General features: G+C 48.8%; 1 protein-coding gene across 1 annotated transcript; it reads left to right on the top strand.

Moving 5' to 3' along the window:
- The first annotated feature begins 2,694 nt into the window (after positions 1-2,694).
- Positions 2,695-22,612, top strand: SLC17A9 (solute carrier family 17 member 9). Its single transcript, XM_030233033.2, has 13 exons — positions 2,695-2,844; positions 10,728-10,925; positions 11,858-11,997; positions 12,631-12,730; positions 13,687-13,817; positions 14,618-14,714; positions 15,624-15,720; positions 17,695-17,782; positions 18,079-18,113; positions 18,649-18,764; positions 19,189-19,244; positions 19,757-19,786; positions 19,892-22,612. Exons 1-13 carry the CDS (start codon positions 2,750-2,752, stop codon positions 20,053-20,055), a joined length of 1,347 nt encoding a protein of 448 aa, XP_030088893.1. The 5' UTR covers positions 2,695-2,749; the 3' UTR covers positions 20,056-22,612.
- The last annotated feature ends 2,714 nt before the right edge of the window (positions 22,613-25,326 follow it).

The following is a 25,326-nucleotide window of genomic DNA, read 5'->3' as shown; positions in this document are numbered from 1 at the left end:
GACAGAACACAGAGCTCATGAACAGCACCCTCAAATAGATTTTATTGTACTTACTGTACTTCTCCATGGGCACCTGTAGGTGCTACAAACTGTTTTTATTCCTTTCTGCTCTCCCTCTGCCTTTACCTCAGTTAAGCACAAAGTTGGTCAAACCATGGTGGGCTGCATACTGATGCTTTCAGGCACCTCAGACCAGAAAGTCCTTCGTGTTCTGTCATGCTCTTCATGAGGATTACAACATGATTCCAACAATAGTGGCTTGAGGATTCCAACACTGTCCTGCTACCTTACCTGGATCAGTTGCTGCATGGAAGTGGCTGTTGATTTACAAGCAGGCTCAATTTGTCAACTTGTCTGATAATTTGCTTTTTTTCAGTATATTGCTGCCTAGTAATTTTGCCAAGTTGGATTATGTAGCATTAGAAACCCACATGTGTTTTCTTTATTGTGTGGAGAAGCTGTATTGAAACTGTGCTGGGTTAGGGAGCTTTCAAGCTGCAGTCACTGTCCTTTCAGGAGACAACAATTTTCCTTCATGGAATGTATGAGCCTTTTGTTCCATTCATACCCTTTCAGGAAATGATCCTAATCTGCATTTAACTTCATAAAATCTTCAAATAATCCAACTATTGTATAGGTGAACTACAGGGATAGTAAATGTCAGGTCAAATATTAACCCAATAATATTTTGTTTGGTTTAACCTTTTGACAGATTAAGCTGAACACAGGAAAAATGAGAGGAGGTGGTGTTCTTGTATAAGATTATTTTCTTTAGTCAGCACCTGTCCTCTGAGGGGATTCCATTTGTCATTTAATCAGCTTGGTGGGAGGTTTTCTTATAGAAAATCATACAGCAGTAAAAGGAACAATGTCTGTGTATTTACTCTTTAAATTTATTTATGTGAATGTGATGGATGTTGCACTCAAGCACTTTCAACTGCAGCTGGTTTGGACAGTGAAAGTAGCTTCTTATCTGAGAGGCAGATTACTCAAGCTCCTGATTGAAGAGGTGGCACTGAGCAAAACGAGGAAAGGAACAGAAGAGTATGAAAATAATGAAAATTTGTGCTTGATTTCTGACTCAACTACTAACTCACTGAAAGTATGATTCATTATTGCAGTGTCAGTGTTGGAAGTGTTTGCACCCCTCAGCAGTGAGACTGAACACAGGATCCCTCATACCTGGCTATGAGTTCATGAGTTTTCTGGATCTGTGGGTACTCTACCTTGCCCAAGGCATCTTCAGTTCTTTCCTGAGCTTATTGAATGGATTTCACTTCTGTGGTTACATCAGAGCCCATCTCCCCTCCTGCTTCGAGTTAACTAAACTCCAAACATACACACAATTTAAGAAACCCAAAATACATTGTCAGTGGTTTACAGTTTTGGCTGCAATTTGCCATGACTTGGCTCCCTCTTCTGGAAAAAGGGACAGTAGCAGAGTGAAAAAAAATACTTCATAGTTTCATTTCCTGCCCAAATAAAGGGAGGAAAGCATACAACTAAATGAAAGCTAAGGTGGTTAATACACGTGGTTCCCCTCAGTCTCTACTTTCAACAAAGCTCGATGTATTTGTGTTCTGTGTGCAGCAGGTCTGGGTGACTGTGCCTGACTATGCCTCGGGCCTTTTGGGGAAGATTTTTTTTTTTTTTATGAGGAAGAAATACTAAAGCAAACGGATAAAGTATGACTTGATGATTTTTACTTTTTCAGGAGTCTCTGTGGAGCTGTCTTTGGTGTGTATTCCCCTTTTTGCTATTTCACTCTCAAACGTTCAGCTCAATAATAGTGTTACGCCTCCTGATTTATGTAGCAAACTGTTCATCAGGGGCCTGCCAAGGGATTCATGTTGGGAGAAGGATGTTTGAATTACCTAAATATTAGTCTGCTAAAGGCTTCATTTCCCCAGGACTGAGAAGTTTCTGACTGCAGGATAGCAGACAGGAGGTGTCTGCCCTGCACCTGCGTGTTTTAGTGCAGCCGTGCAGCTCTGGTACCTTTCCCAGGGGCCATGCACGACCTTGCTCAGGCTGAGCGGGAGCTCCTCCATCCTTTGCTCACCCGAAGTTTTGCCGTTCCAGCTTCCAGGCTGCAATCGGCCACAGCGTCACCTGAACCATGCCTCAACAAGGCTCCTCTAGCCTGCTCGTCCATGATCTTTGAGTCACGAGTCCTTTTGTTGCTGACTGAGATAACCATCATTTAAATTGTTTATTTCCACAGAGGAGTTTGATTATCTCTTTCAGATACAGCAAGGCAGCGCCTCTATCCAACAGACATAAATCAAGCTGTAACACCACTCCTCCCTATTTATTTTATCTTCGGAAGCGAATGTTAAACTCGCTTCTAATCCTTAAAAAGCAGAAGCAGAGACTTCTGCCGGCTAACCCGTGAGAGCAGCGGGAGCAGGGAGCGATTCCCTGCCCAGGTACGGGAGCAGAAGGACAGACCGTGGTCCGTCCCCTCTTTCCGTGCCCTCGCTGTGCCCGCTGGGGGTGTCACTAATGACCGGAGCAGAGGGAACGAGCGGAACCCCGCTGTTCTCCTGTGTCGGCACCTGCCCCTTCGGAGCCCACCAGCTCCGCGGCTGCTTGGGCTCGCAGACCGGGACCGGCACCGGGCCGGGCGGGACTTCCCGGCACGGCGGGCGGGGGCGGCGGGAGGCGCTGACACGTGGCCGCGGCCCGGCGGGGGAGGGAGCCGGCGGCTGCCGCGATGTGAGCCGGGGAGGCGGAAGGCGCTGCCCGCATGGCCGCGGGGGGCGGCGGCAGGAATGTGCCCCCGGGCAGCGGCCCCCGCGACGGCATGAGGCGGGATGGCGGCACCGAGCCCTACTGGTCCAGGTAAGGCTGGAGCCTCTCCCGCTCCCGGGAAAGGCGCTCCGCTGCTGGCGGCGCTCTCCGGGACTCCCCGCATGCCCCCGCCCGGTGTCCGCCCTGCCCCGGCGCTCCCCGCATCCTTGGTCCCCGCAGCTCCCGGGAAAGATGCGGCTCCGGGATGGAGGGGGTCGGGCGGCCGCACCGCTCCCGGAGAGGCGATTTCGGAGGAGTTTGGTGCTCCCCGTCGGACCGGGACCCTCCTGTCCCTGCTGCTGCCATCCGGGAGGGACGCGGTCCCACCGCCCCGGGCGGTTCCCGCTGTCTCACTCCTCCGGACTGCAGCAGAGACGGTAGAAGGAAGGGGGAAGATAGGGAATTACTGTGAAAAACAGGGGGAAAAAAACCCCCAACTATTGAGCTTATTTCTGGTTTGTAATCAGTGAATTAAACACAAAACCGCTATGAGGCTCTTATCGAAGTGTTCCAGTGGGGATGTTTGTACTGGCGATAGTCATTCATTCAGATAAAGTCTGGAATAGGAGTTGAGCAGCAGCTAGACAGCATGAACTGCTCTTGATGCAGAGTCATTAAAATACTTAAAATGCAGTTAAACCCCCAGCGACCACTTCTAACAGCAGGGGCACAGGCAAAGGCAGGTGATGCAGTGTTTGGAGCAGGCTGGCACACCTGGGGCAGTGCTGCTCCTCTGTGCCACCCTGGCAAAGTTATCCAGCACCAAGACCTCACGATCAGCCCCTTCTCCCATCTGAAGTGGGGTGAGATGATTATTCCAAAGTAGCAGTGGGGCAGCTGGAATTCATGGTCAGAGGCTTTTCCAAGCCGGGAGCCCCTGGACTCCCTTCGCTTGAGAAATCTGGCTCGGTTTCAGCTGGCTGATGTGTGGCTGCCACCGTGGTGCCCAGCCCTGGGGCTCCCCCCTTCCCCTCGCCTTGGGGTCCCCCTGGCAGGAGAGCACCGGGACAGTCACAGGACGGGTGGCACCCGTGCCAAAGCAGAGGAACGCAAAGCAAAGGAGGCCAGGGGGGTGGATTGCCCCTTCCAGCAGCAATAGCCCCTGGGTTATTTGGTGTTTCTCATCCACGGCTCTCTGCAGGGGCAGCAGGCTGATAGCCGGCTCTGAACTGCCTCCCGAGGGGCGCTCCTCCTGCACTCACAGACTGGGATGTCCCATCAAATCCACGCTCCGCTTAAGAGAAACGGCTTTTGAAGAAGAAGACCTTTGGCACAGAGGCGCTTAACATTTGAAAGTTCTTTCCCCCTAAAGCGCTTAAGAAAATTCCTTCTCTGTCTCCCCCTTGCTAACTTTTTCCTAAGTCTCTGAGAAGTGGGAGTGGTAGGAGCTCACACCAGAATTTCATGGGACAGAACTTTAGTTTATAGGTTTCTCCTCTAGAAAAAAAAAAAAAAAAACAAAAAAAAAAAAAAAACAAACAACCTAAAAAAACAATTGACCAGAACAAGCTCTCCTGTTTCTCAAATCTCTTCGGAAAAATGCAAAACATAGATAACACTTTCCAAAACAAAAGGGATGAAAACAGCCTGTTGATCGAGACAGACATTTTAAGTGATTCTGACCATGCTAAGTGCTGCTAATAATTGAGAGAATCCTGTTAATGGGAAGGAGCAGCAGGATAACCCCAAGGCACCTCAGATCATTGTCTATATTGCTGTAGTTCACAGGAGCTGAGATCGTGTCCCCATTGTTTAGTGTAGACACAGAGGTGGTCACAGCCCTCCTTTGGGGAGGTTTCATGGAGGTTTTATGGCCTAAAGTAAACTGGGCAGGTGGAGGTTGAGTAAGGGGGAGTGAGCCACCGGATCACTGGGGCAGGTTTGCCAAGTTGTATAAAGTACCTCATTGGGTGAAGTGAATTTGGTGGCCAATTTGTGAGCAGTATATGCAAATAAATAATTTTTCATATTTTCCAAGAGTTACTGCCATGGGGGCAAGGTGTTATCAAGTGGGGGAAGTGACATGGGTTGTCCTTTCATGCTCCAACAAAAGACATGCCAGGCAGCCTTCCAAGATCTCTCGGTGCAAGGAGAGATAAACAGTTATCTTGGCAGGTTTATTTTTCCACCTTTGTTCATGCTGCTTCTTCTTTTGTCCTCCCTTTTCCCAACTGGCTTCTCCTTCCTCTTCCACTCTTCTTGCCTTGTGTTTTCTCCTGCCTGCCTTTCCCAAACTTTTCTGCAGGTTTCCAATGGCTCCATTATCACACATCTCTTCCAAGAGCAGCACTTGGGGATTTCTGTCTGGGGCTTGAAAAAGCCCTCATGCTTATGTAGCACATCTGGACAGAGAGCATTTCTTAATGATGATCCTAACATGCCAAAGCAGGACCCCTCGGGCAATGGATGTGTTTAAGCATCTCTGGTTTAACTGAGGGAAGACCAAAGCAGTGGAAAGATAAATCAGTTGCTGAAGGCTGCGCACAAAGCCACCAGCAGATCCAGCACTGGATGTGGGGCTCACATTTTGGATGGTGCCTCCAGGAGAGAAATGCAGCTGTGAAAAACTCACTGTGCCCTGGGAAAGCAAATGACTCCTGAAGCCACTCTGCATCTCCCAGCCTCTGGCTACACCTGAAGACAAGGGGTGATTATAAAAGTTTCTTTGAGCTCCAGAGATAAAAGGAGTGCTACCCCCGGCCACAGGCTGATCTCCAGTCACCTGATCTTTGCCCAGAGACAACAGTCAGTTGTTTTTTCTGAGTTCTGTGCCCTCATCTTTTGTCAACATGATGTTGCAGCTTTAGTTGGTTATTTGGGGTATTTTGAGGGTGTTTTTCATGGTTGGGATTTTTGTTTTACAAGTTCCTCACCCTGGGTTTAATAGTGACCTTGCTGAGAACTTTTTTTCACGTGGAAAACATAAGCAGGGCACACATTTCTTTCCTGGCTGATCCATGTATGCCCTCAGATCAGTGTGCAAAGCACGCCTCTGCTTTATTATTATGTTTTCTCACCACCTCCACCTGGACTCAACAACTACTTCCAGCTCATATGAGCTGCTGAAATTTAATTTCATCTTTGCTTTTGCCGAAAGCAAGAAATGAAGAGAGGGAATAAACCCAGAGCTCGTTTGCTGAACACCACTTTGTTGCCATCTGCAGCTCTGTGGAGGGAGCTTGAGCACAGGAGGCAGACAGGAAGGCAGCAGCTTTCCCAGGAAAAAAAGCCCTGTGTCCTCTGTGCTGCTCTTGTTGGCTGCTAGCTGGATTGGGAAAAAAAAATCCAACAACTCTCCTCTAAACCCCAAAGCTAGTTTTGACAGTGACAAATCATTAGCTTGGAGCTGGTCTACAGCATGATAAAATCTTCTTGAGGAGGGGGGGCAAATTACTCCAAGCCTCTCTCTTGACAAGCATGTTAGATTTTGAAGGAGAAATTATTGAGAAAAACAAAGAATGAGAAGTGAAAGGACTGTCAAACAGGGTTACAAATAACAGCCTGGGTATTATCTCCTGGCACAGGGGTGTCTGTGTGGCTGCTGTGCTGGTGCCACGTCAGTCAGTCCTGCTCGTGGTGGAGATTATTGTAAATTAAAGCTATAGACAGGTAAGCTGGAAAACAGTGTTTTTGAAGGAGGATGATCCCATGGGTCTGGGAATGGGTGATGAGGAGGGAAGTGTTGACACACCATAGATGACAGGTGACCAAGCACAGGGGGACCACAGGCACCAGCTGCCCATGCTGGGGACATTCCCCTGGGGGTGGCCTCATGTTTGGGCAGTTTGGGCTGCTGGGTGTGCTGGGTTTGGAGCTGGTGGCATGGCTGGGATCTCAGTGCCACCATGTGGGCTCATCCTCATCCTGCCCTGGGCTTCTACCAGGGTCTGGGGAATGTCCCCTGCTGATGGCTGGGGCAGTGGGAGGGCTGGGGGCACAGGGGGTGACCGCACTGACGTGTTCTCTGTGCATCCCCCAGGAGATGTTTCTGATCTCTTTTCAGAAAGGGGAACTGAGGTAGAGATGCCCTCCCTGGGAGGTGGGTGTTGTGCTCTGCTGATGGTCCCTGAGCCCATCCTGTGCAGATCAGGAGCTGCAGTTCCCAGTTCTTCTTCTAGTTATGGAAAACACCCACAGATATTGCAGATGGCTTCTGGCCAAGAGCTGTTGCTGGGACAGGCTGTTCGTAGTCGTGCTGTCTAACACAGCTCTCTTAGCACCTGAAAATACCTGGAGCTCCTGACTCCTGCCTTGGAGGGGCTAAGCTGGCATGTAATTGACAGCCTGAACTCCATGGAGTCCATCTCAACAGTGACCTGAGTGTCTGCCAAAGCCCTGCAGACTGGGGGAAAGGGGGGAGGCGACTCAAGAGAAATAAAAGTTGAATAAATATTTGCTCTGTGGCATCTACTGGAGAAATTCCTCCAGCAGGAAAACACACTGCAAATAAAGATACCCTGTGCTGCTGGTTCTGCTTCCACTGCCAGACAGCTCAGCTTGCTTTTGCCCCTCTGGGAATCTCAGGCATCCTTGAAAAATCCATCCTAACCACTGTGCCCTGAGTGGGGGATCCATTTGGTTGGTGGGAGCTGGATCTCAGGGAAGTGAGGGGATGCTTGGAAGCAAAGCCATTTCCACCCAGTGTCCAAGGCTGCATTTGGAGGAGGAGAACCAAGGGACATCAGACAGGGCTGCTCAAAAAGCCACCCAGGAAGAGTCATAAGGGCTTGGGCTGATTATAGTCTGGGTGGTGGTTGGAGGTTTGTGAAATTGGAAGTGTTTCTAGCTGCATGGCTGCTTTGCTCAGTGAAGAAGGTCTCGGTGATGTGCAGGAAGGGATGCACCTGCAGTGCCTGTCTCTTGTGGGGAGGAGGGGATTGCACATCAGGCTGGGCACTGAGGAGGCACTGCCATCACTCAGCACCAGATAACATCAGTTAGGTGGCTCCAGACAAGCTCCAGAGATTCCCTGCCAATGGTGTGGAGGGCTGGCCCCTCTCACAGAAGTGCCTGTCACATATAGCCAGGACTGGCCCAGGGATCTTGGTGGGAAATGCTTGGTCTGGAGGGTGAATCAGGCGTGGTGGCACCTGTGACAGCAGTGGCTGTGATTTCCTGTGCTGTGACTTAGACTGGTTATCTGCAGCACATTCTGTCTCCCTCCCTCATCAGGGGATGTTAGATTTAATCTGTTACCGCTGGTGAAGTTTCACTTCTCATATGGCTGATGTCACCCACAAAACTTCTGTTTGATTTGTCACTATTCCTTAGCTTTGAAAGGAGGGTTTTAATTCCTGTCTTTGTGCTGGTTCAGGTTCCTCCCATGTAACCTCTGCTGTTGTTGTTTTGCACTAAGCAGAACGTTGAGTCATCTGCAGCCTCTGTGATAACTATAATTAGGAGAAAATGCATTTACAAAGCTCTTTCCTGTGATGCAAGCACGTCATTGTCCTTGCAGGGAAATCATTCCTGCCATGCTTCCAGGTGGGTGTGAGCAGCAACTGATTACATTTGACACTCATACTCTGTGCATGGATTTTCCTAGCTGGATGTGCTGCCTACAGAGGAAGTGGTAGTCTGAGGCCATCATTATATTCTCCACTTGTTGTGAGCATAATCCCTACTGATATAATTAAACATAAAGGAAGAGAATATAGAATGGAGTGGTAGTCAAAGAGAACATTGGCAGTGTGTCATACACCCAGAGATTTATGTAGTACTTTGGAATAAAAATAAAAGTCAAGAGAAAAATATATCCCTGGAGTTTTGTCAGAACATCAGTTGGAGAGGAGGCTTCTTGAGAGAAATGGAGTAAAGACACCTGGAGATGCTCAGGTCTTTTTCTCTCCCTCTTACACCTTGCAGAGTTATACAGGGTTTAGGATAAAGGTAATCTGGTAATAAAATGCTGCTGTGCTTATCAGGATAACTGCAGGTTATTCTGCACACACCAGAATGACTGGAGAGACAGAGCTCAGTGAAAGCTCATAAAGGTCTCCCCTTGCTGCAAGGGAAAAGTACAATTTAGGAAAATATCTTGGTGGCTAAATAGTAGAAAATACCTCCACACATCGCTGGCTGCTGTGCTTTACTCCCATCACCTCGACTGTTGCAGGTTCAATAGCTCAAATTTATCAGTGCTGTGCTCTTGGAGATAACAGAGATTATGGCCCTGGACTGGCAGCAGCCCATTTGGGCAGGGCAGGCAGGAGCTGTGCCTGGAAGCATCCCATCCCTGAAAGGTTTTCCATGGCTGGTTATCCCCACCTGCCCTCTGCCTTTGGTGGGGGATTTTTACCCAAAACCTCCTGTTGTGTTGTCCTGCTGGGGTTTCTCTGACTCAGACATGCAGTGTCCTGGAGCCTTTGATTTCCCTGTGCTTTTCTGTGGCAAGCTGGAGTCAGTGGAGCCCCTGTTCCTGGAACTGGCTGGGGCTGGTGATTAAAAACCAGCCCACCTTTGGTTTTGCAGCAAATGGAGAAATGACTGAAGATAACTTCCTCTCAGGGTAAGCCCAGGAGGGGCTCTGAGAGCATTTCCCAGCTAGCTGGAATGACTGAGGCAGGTCAAGCCCTGGTTACTCATTCCTCCAGCAAAGAGACGTGAGCTTTGCCAGTTTCTGTGTTATTTTGTGCACTCGTGCATGTGCACAGTAACAACAGTTCCAGCCCTCTAAACACCACCTGAAACACTTCCAGTTCCTCCTGCCAGAGGTTAGCCCTGAGCTGCTTATCTGCCTTGTCAGGAAACAGCAATAAATCCATCTCCAGCAGGTTCACCTGTTCTGCTTTTCATTGTTCCCTCACCTCCCCCCTGTGCGGGCCCATTTACACCTTTATAAATGGGTTTGTGCTGTGTGGGATTAACCCACATTTATCATCATTCCAGTACAGAGAAATCAGCTCTGTTTGATGTAAAAGGTGACCCAGGTTGTTTCCCACATGGAGAGTGGGTGTGTTTAGCAGGGTGGAAAGCCCAGAGGTTACTGCCCTGGTACAGTGAATTCCCCTGGAGCAGAGAGTCTGTTAGCTCAGTGCTTTGTGCTCTGGCCTCTGGGCAGAGAAAGAATCAAATACAAACAGTACCAAGAGTTGGTGTTCTTACTCAGCTTTTAACTCTGTAATTCCCTGGCAAAGGGGGAACCCAAAGTGGCATGGCTGAGGGGAGGCAGAGGGATTTACCTACACCTGGGCCTGACATTTGCAGCAAAATGTGTTTGTTTGCTCCAGAAGCCATCACTGCCTTGCTTCTCACTTATTCCTGTAGGAGCCCTTTTCTTGAGGCTGAGATTCACACCCCAGAAATATACATTCTGTTACCATATTTTGACTCTTATCTAAAATTTCTTATCTGTCCAGGCTTAATTATTTTGCTTATCTCTCTGAGCTCTTCAGGCCCATCCAAGTCTTGTCTCTCTAAAGAATTCCTGCATATTCCCTCCTTTTTAGTAGGTAACACACAAATCACCTCCCCTGGGGAATGGCTAGAAATGCCAAATAATTAATGTTTGCTACCACAAGGTGTGTCTCATGCAGGTGCTTCCAACCTCATGCCCTGACCTTTCCTTTGTTATCCTTAACTTTTAAAGAACAGTTTCTTGTTTGGGGGGAGCAAACCAGGTTCCCTCCTGCCTTTCCCTCCATCTGCAGCCAGTGATGTCCAAGCAGCCTGTTTCACCTTGCAGCCTATGGACAGACATTTGCTGCTGGAGTCAAATAGTGTTTGGGATGAAGTTGGCATCATTCCTAAAAGCCAGCAGATGGGATGCACTCTGTGCCAGCACTGCTGTGCCCCGGGGGACTTGTGCTGACCTTCATTTTATCCAGACAGACTCAGCTTGCAAAGCCAAGCCAACCCTTCAGTCCTGGCTCTGCAGGGACCCACGGGGCCCAGCATCCCCCTGCCCTTTCCCACCTTCCTCTCCATCCCTGCAGGCCTGAATCCCGTGTGTGGACAGCGATGCTGCTGCTGGGGACGTGCCTGCTGTACTGTGCCCGTGTCACCGTGCCCATCTGCGCCGTGGCCCTCAGCTCCTACTTCGACTGGGACAAGAAGCAGTTTGGTGTCGTGCTCAGCAGCTTCTTCTGGGGCTACTGCTTGACACAGATTGTTGGAGGACACATCAGTGATCAGTACTGGAAATTATTCTCATGTTTTCTTGCTTTAATTATGCTTAGCTTGGTTTGACCCCTCAGTTCCCGTTCCAGACCCCAGTGATGGGGTGGAGGGTCTGGTGTGTCCATGGGGAGAAGCTCTGGCTGAGAAGGGGTGTGGGTACTTTAGACTGGCCAGATAGAAACTGTGGATGTCTCATCCCTGCAAGTGATTCTAGGATTTTGTGAATACAGTTTTGTGATTTGATCTACACAGGTGATTTTTGTTTTCAGTTCAGCAGTTCCAGTCTTTCTGCCCTATATTCTCTTGTAGGCTTTTCTCAAGCAAGTCCCCATACACTGTTTCTATCATGTTTAGAAAAACTGTCTCCATTGTGTCATATGAATTAAAAAGCAAACAATTTCCCCAGCTGGCTGTAGGGGAGGATCTGAATCATTACCTGCTTGAGTCCCTTTCCCCAGCCAGTCTATTCTTAGTGAGAGAGCTTTTCTATGAAATCTTTTGTGAGGAGCACATGCCTGGAAGGGATGCATTAGCTGTGAAGTGCACTCTGCTGTTAAATTGGGGTTCTTAAGAGTTTGCAAGAAAACACCCGGAGAAACCTGAATGGTAAAAGGCAGAGCTGAGGATTGCAAAAGAGCCAATGGAAAACAGCATCACTGGTTTAGAGAAGCAGAATGGTGGCAGCAGTTGGGCTTCCCCTCCACCACCATCAGAGAGTTAAGTGGCTCACTGCTGTGAGATCTCTGGGATCAGTTGGATGGGCAGGGCTGGCAGGAGCTGGGAAGAGAAAAGGTCAGAGCTACTCCCCAAGGGCCAAGAGAAGAACAGGTTTGACCAAAAGGTTGCTCTTAAAAACAGGTTAAACTGGGAAGGGCACTTGAGTCTGGGCTGGAGGACTTTGCCCTTTTGCCCTCCTGTCTTTGATAATGTGTTTTCTGTCTTCCAGAATAGGAGGTGAGAAAGTCCTCCTCCTGTCAGCATCAGCCTGGGGGTTCCTCACAGTCCTCACCCCGCTGCTCACCCACATCACTTCAGCCCATCTGGTTTTTATGACCTCCTCCAGGTTCCTCATGGGGCTGCTGCAAGGTGAGACCCCTGACCTCAGTCTGTCCATGTGTCTGTCTGTCCAGGGGCTTCCTTGCACAGAGGCTCACATGCAGCACATTGAGATGCAAGTCCCATGGTTTGCAGTGCATGAACCCTCCCCATGGGTCTCTGGGCAATTCTCTGCCCCAAAACAGCCTCCACATCCAGAACTTCCATGGGAAAAGCCAGTGACATTTCTAGAGAAAGTCACTGACAAGTCATTTCCTTGTAGATATCTCTCTGACAGACAGAGGCTGCTGGCTTTGGAAATCATCTCTGGTCATGTTTGGTTTTCCACATTTTAAAACTCCTTCAAAACACTCAGAGAAAATTGGCCCTTGCCAAAACTTTTGGATAATGTGGAGTGATTTTCCTTCCCTCTTGCCAAGCTGTAGCACTGGGAAGTTCATTGGCACTGATGGATTTGCAGTGGCAGTGGTGATGATGAAAAGGGATACAGAGAAGGCACAAAAAACCCTTTGATGGCGATGGATCCACTCAGTTTATTTAAATCCCTGTTTTGAATTCACCAAAGGTTTTGCTGCTTTGTCTCACTGTTTTGCTCACTCTGGATCTTTTAAATTTGGGGTTTCTTTGCCTGACTGCTCCCTGCCTTGCTGCTGTTTCTCTCAGGGGTGTACTTCCCATCCCTGGCCAGCCTGCTGTCCCAGAGGGTCCGGGAGAGCGAGCGAGCCTTCACCTACAGCACAGTGGGGACTGGATCACAGTTTGGGTGAGTTCAAAGGCCTCTGAGCAGCCCGTGACAGTCTCTGGACATCCTATCTGATGAAATGCCACTGAATAGTTGGAGGCAAAACTCACAGCTCAAAGTACATGTGGATTCAGGGGTCCTCAAGGACTCCTGCTGCAGCTGAGGAAGCCTCAGGCAGTTGCTGTCCTGCCTGCCAAGGATTTATGTATTGTTTTCTCTTTCTTTTCAAACCAGACTTTGAAGACTGTTTGCAACATTTAATTACTATGGGAAACAGCCCAATTCAGTAGGAAGAGCAAGGGGCAGCCTGACATTGGTCACCTGTCCTCTCTGACAGATGAGATGAATAGAACTTCTCCATCTCTGCTGATGTCCATCAGAATTTCCTTTCTAAATGGAAAGGCTGCTTAAAAGCTGAACAGAAATATCAGTGTGTTGAATTACTTGGTTTTCCAGTGTTCTCGTTTCTTTTGCTGCTTTAAACATTCTCTGGGATACTGCACACCAGCAGCCTCCTTTTCTTACCCCAGTGACCATTTTTCAGTGAGGGTAAGGTCCCTTTGGGATTTCTCCTGCCACTGAGGATCTGGCCTGAGATGCCACTCAGGGACCAGGACAGGTTGCAGAGCCATGGTGGGACTGGTGGCAGCACCCACCCATGTTGTGACTGAGGAATTCTCCCCTGTGAGGGTGGTGAGGCCCTGGCACAGGGTGCCCAGAGATGCTTCAGCTGCCCCATCCCTGGAAGTGTCCAAGACCAGTTTGCATGGGGTTTGGAACAACCTGGCATAGTGGAAGGTGTCCCTGCCCATGGCAGGGGGTTGGAATAAGATGGCTTTAAAGTCCTTTCCAACCCAAATAATTTTAGGATTCTGTGGTTCAGTGACAGCAGTGTTGCCTCCAAGGATAGTCTCCCATTGATGTGCTCAGTCTGAGCTCTCAGCCAGGCCAGTAAATCTGAGTGCCTTCCTTTGCAGAACGCTGCTGATTGGTGGTGCAGGCTCTCTCCTCCTGGACTGGTACGGCTGGGAAAGTGTTTTCTACTTCTCTGGTTTGCTCACTTTGCTCTGGGTTTATTGCACCTGCAAATACCTCCTGAGTGAGAAAGGTGAGTCCAGCTGCATCCCTGGGGCTGGCAGTGCTCCAGAGGATCTGGGAACTGATTCCTCTCCATTATTTCTGCAAATCCTGTGTGTTTCCAAGATCATGCCTGGTTTTACACAAAGGCCTTTTGCTCAGATGTGTTCTGTAACACACGCTGTGTCTCACCCAAGATCCCCAACCCAAAAACCAGGATTTGAGCTCTTGCAATGCTGATTTCCTATTTCAAGTCCCATGCTGGATTATATCATTGCTGAGAGCCTGATCTGGCTCCTCAGTACTCTTTAAGCACCAGTGAAAACACAAAACAGAGCATGATCTTCAAAGTGGATTAAGCTAAAGCAGGACAAGATACTTACTCCAAACTAAGAGCATCTACACACAGAGCTTTTAAAAACCAGTTAATCCACAATATCTCATCCCAAATAACTGCCTAGGAGTAATTCCACATATGGCTGGAATTACACCTGGCTACAGCATTATTAGGGTGAGTGTGGTATGTAGGAGCCCAGCTCACTGGAAGCTGGATATGTGCCTGGTGCTGCACAGAATCCAAACCCAATCCCTACCAAGGGACTTTTGTTTAATTATAAAAGAGATACAACACAAGGGTGCAGGTGGCTGGATGGGGAGGGGTGTGTAAAAAATTTGGTCAGTGTAACAAGGTGTTTCCATGAGCACTCAACTCTGGTAGAGCCAAAAACCCAAGGGCTAGAAGGAGATTAAAAGTGGTTGTACAGCAGTGTCCCAGGGCTGCACAGGTAACTACTGACCACAGCTCTCCTTTGGGTGTCTTCTTCCCTGCAGAACTCACCATCCCCATGAACTATTTAACGAGAGGCCTCTCAGTGCCCAAGCAGACCAAAGTTCCCTGGAAGCAGCTGTTCAGGAAGGCACCGATCTGGTAGGCAGCTGCATGCATTGGCCAGGCTGGGACCATCCTCTCTTTTCTCCTCTCTGGGCTTTTTTCTTCTGCCTCTGTGGTTTTTGTCCACTTACTCTTATGTTTGAGAAGCAGAAGCAGTTTTCTAATTCCTTCAGTATAAATAAAGAACTGCAAAGGTAAGCTTGGCAAAGGTGCTTTATGTTCTGTCCACGGGGCTGTCAGGCTCAAATGTTACTGGCAAATCCTTCTCCTTCCCAGGCTGTTCCCCCTGGATGAGTCCTGTGCTCCTCCAGAGTGATATTTTCCACAGCTCTTGTTAGAAATCCTGGTTGTAATGGGCTCCTAGCAAGTGCTGCTCAGGGGCACGGGGTGGCACGGGCTGTGTTCTCACTGCTGGCAAACATCCTTTTAATGGCCATTTTCCCTTTGGGATGCTGCAGTGGGTACTGAAGCCCATCCAAGCGAGTTCCCAGGGGCTGTTTTAAGGCAGGGAGAGGGAGGAGGAGGAGGATGGGGCTGCAGGGCAGCAAACCCATTCCTGCCTTGAAAAAGAATGGAGCCGAAAACAAATCCCTCAAAAATCCTAAACAACACCTCGCAGGGCAGAGTGCTCCTGCAGGGCTGGAAGGGATGGGTGGGAAATGCAGTGGCACAATTAGTGCTTCAGTTAACCTCACCTGGCCCCGGGGTTGTGCCCTGGGCAGCAAGGAACAAGCTGCAAGGAGCAAGCTGAAAGCAGTGACAATCTGAATCTGAAAATCAGCCAGAGCTGAAAAGCTGTGACAAAAATCTCAGGAAGCCGAAAGGAGTAGTTCTCCATGAGAAAAATCTCAGGGATTTCTGTGAGGAGCTGACATCTGGAGTGCCCTTTCCCAGGCAGCACGACCTGTCACTGCTGACTGTTTCCTCTCAGCTGTGTATTTGCAGGGCTGTCATCATCGCTCAGCTCTCCACGGCCAGCACCTTCTTCACTCTGCTCTCCTGGCTGCCCACTTTCTTCAAGGAAACTTTTCCCGACTCCAAGGTGGGTTGGCTCCAAAGCAGAGGCATTGCTGTTCAAAGGAGGCTGTGCTGGGTGTCTGCCAAAAGGGGGTGGAGGTGAGGAAGATGATGGCAGAGAGGTTTGGTGAGAGCAGCCTGGGAGGCAGGAGGAGGTGGGAGGTTTCCCTGTGGGGTTTGGAGCCCTGGCACCCCTGCTCATACTTTTGGAGATCTCTCCAGGTTGCAGAGGCTGGGTTCTAGTTGCTTGTTTAGGGTTGCTGAGGGGTGTAGGGTAGAGCAGGTTTTATTGGATTTTAGACTGCTTTTCTTCTGAGGAAAAGAGAATTTTCAACTAGCACAAAGCTCATGACATTATGCTGTTCCAAAAAACCACTGTTCACTCCTAGTTTTTTTACAGGGTTTTTAACTGGACTAACACTGTACAGCTCAAACCTGCCTGTGAAAATTATAATTACCATTAATAGCAATAATGTGCACATCAAAAATACTACAAAATCTTCCCTCTCCTCAGCACAAATGATACTCTCATTTTTCAGAAAGCCAGGCAGTACTGATCTGGGCTGAGAGCTGGTATTTTCATCTTGTTCTCAGAAACTCAGTCTCCTCCACAATGGATCTGTTAGCTTTTTACAATTTCCAGAGCTGCTTACAAATGCCTTTTCATATTACATATGTAAAGCTCTTTATGCCATACTTGATATTTATATTAAAATCATGTGTTAAACCAGCAAACATATTGTTGTGACAAGATCTGTGCACCTCGAGTAATGTGCTTGTGCAGCAGTAATTTACCATCTGTTAAGCATTATATCATGGTGCCCTTATGTAAGATGCTCTAGAGAGTGCAGCTCCTGCAGCTGATAATGGTTTGGTGCAGTTTGAAAAGGGCTGAGGCTGCTTGATTGTAAAGGATGGCTGATAATCCCTAATGTGGGTAACCTGTGTCACCTGCTGGCCAAAATCCCTTGCTGCAGGTGAGCTGAGCAGCTGTCTGTGGCCACCTGAGTGAAGGTGATGGAGGGTTTGGCTCAGGGTGATGGGCTGTGGGGTGAGACAAGGCTGGGGTTGATGTGCTGAGCTGCTGTTAACAGACAGCAAAAGCACCATCCCTCAGAGCCCATGGGCTAACTTTGTCAAAAACGACCCAGACCCAGATGTCAAAGGCATGGAAAGATGGAGATGGACCCTGGTGTGATTTCCAGGAGCATCTTTAACAGGATTATTCAAAACCAAGATCATTTAGCCCTCCCACACATCCCAAAACCAGACAGGGAGGGGAGATGTCCCCACAGGGTGATGGGCTCTGAGCAAAGGGGGGGATGCTGGGGGTAGTGGGTGCATGGATGGAGGAGTGGGTTCAACCAGCTGAGATGAAATCCAGCCCAGCCCACACTGACTGCATCTCCTGTGGGATCTGGGCACCAAAGTGCCCCTGAGCAGCTGTAATCCAGCTGACCACTAATCGTCTGTGATTACAGCTGCAGCTCACTCAATTGAAAATGGGCCAAAGGATGTTGGAACCCATCATGTTACCTAATCCTGCCATTAGAAAATCCAGCTCTGCTCCCTCAGCCTCACACAGTAATGCTGCTAATGAGCTGGAAGCTCCTGGAAATTTTGCCACAGGAAACCCACACTGAGCATCCCAGGGCTCTGTGTCTCCCCACCACATCATCCTGCTGAGCAGTGAACTTTGCCACATTTAATCCCTCTTTCCCAGAGTTTTCTGCCTCTCCTCTAGATGCAGCATTGCTGGGGAAGAAGGAAAGACAACAAATCTACAAATGCTACAGGCTGTGATGCACCTGCTCCCTCTCAGAGCTTGGAGTGGGGCATGGTGCAGCTGAGACCTGCTCTGCAAAGGGGGTAGAGGTCCTGCAACCAGTCCTGAGTGCTTCATTATTTCTCTTTTCTACAGGTACCACAGACTGTCAAAATATTTGCAAACAAACTCAGCTCTGACAACAAATCTCTCTTGGTTTTCACTTCTTTTCAGGGTTGGGTGTTTAATGTAGTCCCCTGGCTGGTTGCAATTCCAACGAGCTTGTTCAGTGGATTTCTGTCTGATCATTTAATTAGTCAAGGTGAGAGCTCTCTATGGCTTTTCCTCAGCTCTTATGGGATGTAGGAAGAGGACCTGAGTGGGAGGAGGAGAGCTTGTTGGTAGGGAGAAGACCCAGCAAATAAACAAAATGAGGTTCTGATATAAAAGCAGAATAAATTCTTCAGTGTCCAAATCCCATCACTGTGTTTGGGGCTCCCATTCCCAATATCCATGTGGAGATGAAATCTGGGCATCTGAAATCTACTTATGTTGTAGTTTCCTGGCTGGACAACAAGGTGAGCTGTGCTTAACTCCAAGTGTCTCTTTCTTCTCCAGGGTACAGAACCATCACCATTCGTAAGTTCATGCAGGTAAGAGAGCTGGAGCTGTGGGAGAGGTACCTGAGCTGCCAGTTAAACTCTGATTATGTGGCAGGCTAGACCTTGTATGGAGCTGGGTGGGGGGTTATAGATGGAATCAGGATTTTCTGGCTTTGCACATTAACTGGTGGTCAGGATGTGTGAAAGGAAATCCAGAGGAAAATCCTGGCTGAGGAGCAGAGCCTGGATTAATGGCAGCATTGAGCACAGTGAGTGGTCTGAAGGGGTTTTCTTTCACAACCTGTCCCTGGTCATCCCAAATGACCCCTTAGGTACTGAGGAAGTAGCAGTGCAAGGGTGAGCAGAAACAGAAATGCTGGGTGAGAACACAGTGTATCCTCTGATCTGCAGCATCACATCCCTCTGGACACACCTCTGACACAGAAGGACATTGAGGGGGAAGAAAGAGGAGCACAGGGTGCTCACAAACTCATGCCACTGGAAAAGGGAACAGTTTGTTCGTGGCAGGAGTTGCTTTCTTCTTGCAGAAAACGTGCTGTGGTGTTTAATTTTCCCTTTTTTCCAGGTCATTGGCTCTGGTGTCTCAAGCATTTTTGCTTTGTGCCTGGGCCAGACCTCCAGTTTCTGCAAAGCAATAGTGTTTGCCTCAGCCTCTGTTGGACTGCAGACCTTCAACCACAGGTGAGGAGAGCCATGGGGACAGTGGCCCTCAGCTCCCCTGCACATTTGGCATTTTGGGCTCTCAGAGGAGGCTGCCTCCATCCTGACTGTGAGAACAAAAATGGCCACTTGCCTGAGCATTGTGTTTGGGACCCTGTGAGGCTGGGGGAGCTTGGAAATCATCCAGCAAACCTCTAGCATGGAAGGGCTTGGACCAGCCCCTAGGAGGGAGCTGGAGCAGGAGGGGAATTGCATTGTGGCCCCTCTGAACACTTGAATTGTTTTCCTTCTGATACTCACCTGCTTTACTCTCAGCTTCTCCTGCCAGTGCTGTTTCTTGTCCAGGAGCTTTCCTTGTGTTTGACAAAGCAAACAGTGTAAGTGATGGAAGAGCAGCCACGTTCCATTCAAATAGCCACTGATCTCCCCCTCTGTCTCTCACCAGTGGCATCTCAGTAAACGTGCAGGACCTGGCCCCCTCGTGTGCTGGCTTGCTCTTTGGTAAGGATTCTCTGGGGTCTCTGTGCTGGAGGGGTGGCATCTGCTGGGGGGACATGGTCCCCAGCCTCAGGGTTAGAGCAGGAGCAGCTCTGGGCAGTGTCTGCCCTGTGTGTGCAGTCTCAGCTTCCTTCTGTGACACACCTGCCCGTGCTGGGGGCAGGTGACACCGCCAAGGTGACTCTGTGCCCCTCTGAGGTGCTCTGCTGCACCCAGGGCTGGGCTGGGGCTGTGTCACTGGTCTCTGTCAGGTGTCCAGAGCAGCTGTGGCTGCCCCTGGAGGTGTCCAAGGCCAGGCTGGACAGGGCTTGGAGCTGGGCTAGGGGGAGGTGTCCCTGCCATGGCAGGAGGATGGAATGAGCTGAGCTTTAGGGTCCATCCCTGCTCAAACCAGTCAGTGATTCCACCATCACAAAGGCATTTTGCCCAACATGCAGCTCAGGGGTTGGTGGCAGTGATGAAACCTCTCATGTCTGTGGGTTTTCACAATTTCTTTTCACTCCTTTTCTTTCCAGGGGTTGCAAATACAGGTGGAGCCCTCCTAGGTAAAGTACATTCCTGCAGCTCCTCCTTTCCTGGGGAGCCTCTCCCTGCAGAGGGCAGGATCCAGCCCAGAGCCTTTGCATGTTTCTCTTCCCTCTTCTCTGCAGGTGTGATTTGTGTGTACCTGGCTGGATACCTGATTGAGACCACTGGCTCCTGGATTTCTGTTTTCAACCTGGTGGCTGCTGTGAACAGCATTGGGCTCTGCACATTCCTCCTGTTTGGAGAGGCCCAGAGGGTGGACACAGACTCTGTGTATGTGGATCTTTAGAGATGAGCCCAAGAAGCAGCTGAAGGACAGGAGAGTGTCACATCTATGGATCATTCTTGCACAAGTGCCAAAGAACATTTTACTTTTTTTTTTTTTTAGCTGTTTTAATGGGAAAAATATGCTGAAACCAAGTACATAATGGGTCTGGATGAAACCCATGGGAGAAAAGAAATTTAGAGTTCATTTTTTTGCTCAGGGCCGTAGCTGGTGGCTTGCAGAGCCATCCAGCTCAACATCTCCAGTGAGGATGGGGACCTGTGGGACCAGTTTGTCCCAGTTTGTGTCTCATGGACAAATATCCTTGTGGCCAAAGCAGCTGACCTGGCCTGTCTCCCAAGGCTGCTGTGGTTCCATGCCCTCATGAGGAGAGCTGCTCCTCCATGTGGGAATGGGGCTGCCCTGCTCTGCTGTCCTGGGACCCCCTGGCTCTGGGGCTGCTGTGCCACCAGGTGTCCTGTGGGCTGTGACAGGAACACCCCAGCCAGTACCTCTGCCCTCAACCCCAATGTGCCTTTGTTCTGCAGCAGGTTCCAGCCAGCTTTGCAGGGCTGGGAGGTGAATTCCAGGCTTCCCTCAGGGGCTGTGTGTGTGCCCAGGAACCATGGCCATGGGGCTGTGCCAGTACTGCTGTCACAGAGCTGGGAGAGGGCTCCAAGCCAAGCCTGGCTTTGCTCAGGGGCCCAAGGTGTCCCTTCTCTCCCTGGTGGCTTCACCCCAGCCCTGAGCCCAGGTGGAGCAGCTCCACCATGAGAGCAGAGCTGAGCTGTCCCCTGGAGTCAGGCTTAGCTGGGCTGACCCAGCAGTGCAGCAGCAGCTGAGGAATCCCTCTGGAGCTGCTTGGAGAGATGCTGTGAATGTATGGGAAGAACTGGTCTCACTCTGTGCTGTGGATCCACAAGTCCCAAATGCTTTCTGCATGATTAGATGTGTCCTCCACGTGTTCTCAAAGCACTGAAGGAGACTTTCCAAAGAGCTTGGCATGGGCAGGTTTTGTTTCTGTGTTAAGCATAAATCAAATTTCTGCATTGGGCATCCAGAGGGATGTGGATCCCTGTGGTTCCCCGTGTCAGAGGGAAATACTTGGCTGTAGACACCTCTGAGCTTGAATGTCTTAAAGTTATTTATAAATATTTTAAAATTTAAGCACCAAATCATATATTTTATGTACTTGAGGCCTGATTCTGCATGCTTGTTTTGAGTGGTACTCCCACCAAATCCAGCACTATTTCTCTAAGGGGAGGATCTACCAGCCTCCAGTGTTTGGTTCTGTAAGATCAATTTTAAAGGTGAATTTCATATTAAAGCAATTCATTGCTTCTCCTCCAATCCCCTGATTGCAGCCTGAAGGGATCTCTTGGGTTTCTCTAGTGCCTACCAGAAAACTCAGGCTGGGAGCAGGTTTCCCAAGGACCTTGCAGTGCAAGAAAGCTGCAGATTCAGGTGAAAAAAAATCCTATTATCCTCTTCCTCACATTTTTTTAGGCCAAATTTCTTCTTGGAGGACATTCTGGAGCTGTGTAAAGTTTCTGAGTGGCCTGGTTTGTAGTGAAAACACTGCCAGCCTTTTAACTGCAGAGACACTAATGGGCATCACCAATCTGAGCTGAGCCACTTGCTGGGCAGAGTCAGAGATAAGGATGGGACTGCCTGATGTCTTCCCAAGAGAATAAAGGATCAGTGTGGCCTGATGGGACAGAGAGACAAGAAAGTATTTTATTTTTCTCCTCCTGTGCTCTTTTTTCTCTAAAAGGCTGTTTGCTACCCTGGGTACCCCTCTGTAGTGGGGTGCTGCAGAGCCAGGAAGGCTGCTGGGAATCTTCAGTCAGTGGGTAAATTGGGAAAAACACCCAGTAAGAGACAACAAACACAGCCAGGCTTGCCAGAGAGGCCTGAGGCTGTGCAGTCTGTCCATCTCTGTCAGCTTGTCCTTTGTCCAGCCTGAGCAGATTGCCTGCATGGCCTTTTCTTTAGTGACAGGAAAAAGATCCCCATGGGATTTGTGGGGTTTTAGAGTATCTCTCCTGGCCATCCAGTGCTGCAGGACAGGAGCACAAGGAGTCAGTTCTGGTTCTCTTTGCTGCTTGCAGCATTTCTTGTGGAGGAGTTGATGGGTTTAAATCACTCTCATTTGAATTAGGCTGCTTGGCCACCCCTTGGAGCTGCCAGCTGGGAAATTTGGAACTGATCTTCAGAGGAAAGTGCTTGGCTGTGCCTTCTCTGTGAATCCAGCTACCATTCCAGTGAGCTGTCCAAGTTCTCTGTCTCTGGAACTGGCTAATAAGTTAAATATTTGATCCACAATCGAGGCTTATGTTTCATTCTCATCATACCTCTTTGGTGAAGTATTGAAACTTTTATCTGTACTGTTATTTGTTTAAGCCAGAGCTTGTGGTCTGCAAGTTTTTGCTATGGAAGGACCTAAAGAGAATAAAGGCAGAGAAACATTTGCAAATTCTGGTTTTGCTTTGACTGCAGAGGTGGTAATTTGTGTGATGATGAGGGCCAGAGGAGGGTATTTGATGTGACTGACTCCTCCTGGGGGAGGCTGTGCAGGGAGAGTAGCTGGGCTGGCAGATTTTCACAGCATCCTCACGTGTACATCAGACTCAGAGTTCATCCAGCTACATCTTCACACTGATTTGGGAAAAATGAGTGAAAAGCTGCCTTCAGCAAATGTTTGGGCAGTAAAGCATCAGCAGGCAGGATCCAGTATCACTTGTTAAGAGTAATGACAGAGTGATTCCTGGCTGAGGTGGGGCACACCCCACGGGTGGATCACCTTCCACATGGCGATCCTGCTAAAAAAAAAATCAAAATACATTTCCACCTGTCTGTATATGCTCGCTGATAGCTTCGAGCAGATGCCAACAGAGGGAGCTGTGAGATCTGGGATGTGGCAGCTCCTGGCTAGGAGAGTGCTGAGCCCAGCCCTGGCACAGCTGGCACTGGTAGCATGGCTGGTTTGGCTGGCACAGCTGGCAGAGCCTGGCCCTGCCCACGAGCAGCCCTGGCTGGTGGCTGTGGTGGCTGGAGCTGCCTTTGGGAGCCCCAGGATTTGCTGTCTCACCCCTCCCAGGGCAATGGCACAGTCACTGTAGGGAGGAAAAGTTTTGGACACATTTTTCAAGGAGAAATAGCCATTAAATGAGTTTTAACACCTCATCCACAGGGTCATGTAATCGAGAGAATATCTCTAAGTACTGTGGACTCCTCTGACTTTCTCATCAATGTTCAGAAAAAAAGCCAACATGAAATTTGGTGGCATGAAAATGATGTTGAGATTAATTTAGCAGAGTGCAAGTTATCTTCAACTTTCCCTGTCTTTTTGCTCCCCTTACAGAGGTATCAACAACCTCTGACATGCATATTTGAGCTTTTTTGACCTTTTATGTCATTTAGGTGATTTAAAACTTTTCAGCTCTAAGAAGCCACAGTCAACCTTAAAGCCTGCCCTGTTCTCCAACTGTGCAGAGCCTGAGAGAAAAAAGGGTTTGATATTTTTGTCTTATTTATAGTTATATTTTTATATTTAAAATTTTTTTTAGTCTCTTTTTCCGCCACATTCCTTAAATTTCCAGTGTCCCAGGCTGGATCTCAGCTTTTCAGCCTGCCCTGAGCAAGCAGGGAGAGGCACAGTGCAAAAGGGTCTTAAAGGCTGGTCAGTGGCAGGTACCTTGTATTCCTGCTGGGGGTTGGTTTGCATTTAAATAATTTGGGATATATTCCATGGCTGGCTGGAGATCATTAGAAGGATGCTGTTTTATTGCAGTTTGCATAACACTAAATCAATAAACACATTCAAGCAGATGGAAAGCAAAACACAGGAGGGAAGTAGCACTATTTGGAGGAGAAAAGGGGTAGCAAAGAGCACTCCTCGCTGGTAGTTTTACCTGGAAAACACAAGCAGATGCTCTCACAGCAGAGACCTGATCTAACATCCACCTGGCAGCTCCCCAGGGCCAGGACATGCCCCAAAGACAGCAGCTCTCAAAGGGCACCCAGCCCTGTAACAAGCAAAATATCACCATTTATTGCAGCCGTGACCTACTGCACAGCAAGTAATGAGGAATTTTCCATTTCAAACTTTAATGCAATAATTAAGACATCCATTAAGGTCTTTACAGTTTGGCTGCTTGTAATTAAAAATGGGGTGATGGGGGGGCAGTGGCAGGGAGATGCAGTCCAGAGCATCAAGCTCCCACCTGCAGCTCCTCTCTGTTTCCCTTTCTTCCCTGTTTGGTTTCTCTCTTCAAAACAATTTTTCTGGTTTTGTTTGCAGCTGTCCCCAGAGCATGAAAAACACGTGAAGAACATTCTTAAGTTCTCACAAGCATAACTTGGGTTCAAAAAAGAGCTTTTACCTTCTATCAAAACCTCCAAAACACTGATCCTCCTGTGGGGCAGTTGGTGGGGGTGACTCTGAGCAGTGCCAGGGGTTTTATGCTCCAGTTGGTTTCCAGACTGATGTAGCTCCTGCTTAGACAGTTCCTGGTGCAGGATTAAGGGTGGGGTAGGTTTTAATCCAATAATGGATTGAGATGAAACCCCCATATAAACCCACATCTTCCAAAGTGTCTCTGCTCCTGGGAGGCCAAAGTCCCATTATCCACTAATTGGATTTGGCTTTCTAAAGCAGGACTGAAACACTGGAAAATTTTGTCCCCAAATCACCAGATTTTTGCAAAGGATTAAGAAAAATTAATGATTTGACTGAGGAAGTAGCTTCCAGAGGAGCTTTGGCTGATCCCTTGAATCCCTTCCTGAATTACTTTCCCCTGCTCTTTACAACTCCCCATGTATGGGTGACTCTCTCGTGTCTCCAAACACAATGCTGGGCATGATCTCAGGCAACTTTGACATTCACTATTCTCTAAAAAATTGTTTTTCATCGCAGCTCTAAAGGAGAAAAAGATTGCAATCCCACTTCCATGGAAGACAATGGAAACCTACACATGTAGCAATTACCAGGAGGATTTTACACAAAGAATTAGCAACCTATTCATGCATGTCCTGCATTCTCATTAAAGGCAAACTCTTTGTGGGTGACAGGGGATTTTCCTGTGCAACCATCTAGGCTCATTGCAGCTGTTAAATTCCTTTCATGTCAGGTTTTTTGCCCCTCTCCTACCAAGTTTCAGACAAACCCACTCATTTACAGTCTCTCCCATGTGTCAGCTACAGGTGGGGTGGATGTTCCCTCAGTCTCATCCTCAGCCTTTCAGATGCTCAGAGCTGCTGTGAACCTTGGCTGGGCAAAGGAGCCTTTCTGTA

Source organism: Serinus canaria, chromosome 20, assembly GCF_022539315.1.
Source record: "Serinus canaria isolate serCan28SL12 chromosome 20, serCan2020, whole genome shotgun sequence".
NCBI classification, from domain to species: Eukaryota; Metazoa; Chordata; class Aves; order Passeriformes; family Fringillidae; genus Serinus; species Serinus canaria.
Note: the sequence above shows the minus strand (reverse complement) of the source record. Positions and strands in the feature narration are given on the sequence as shown.

Excerpts from the sequence above, each read along its gene's own strand:
- SLC17A9 (XM_030233033.2), top strand. The coding sequence starts at position 2,750 with ATGGCCGCGGGGGGCGGCGGCAGGAATGTGCCCCCGGGCAGCGGCCCC. Across the intron at positions 14,715-15,623 it reads TTCAGGAAGGCACCGATCTG|GGCTGTCATCATCGCTCAGC; the intron begins GTAGGCAGCTGC and ends GTGTATTTGCAG. Across the intron at positions 19,245-19,756 it reads GTGTGCTGGCTTGCTCTTTG|GGGTTGCAAATACAGGTGGA; the intron begins GTAAGGATTCTC and ends TTTTCTTTCCAG.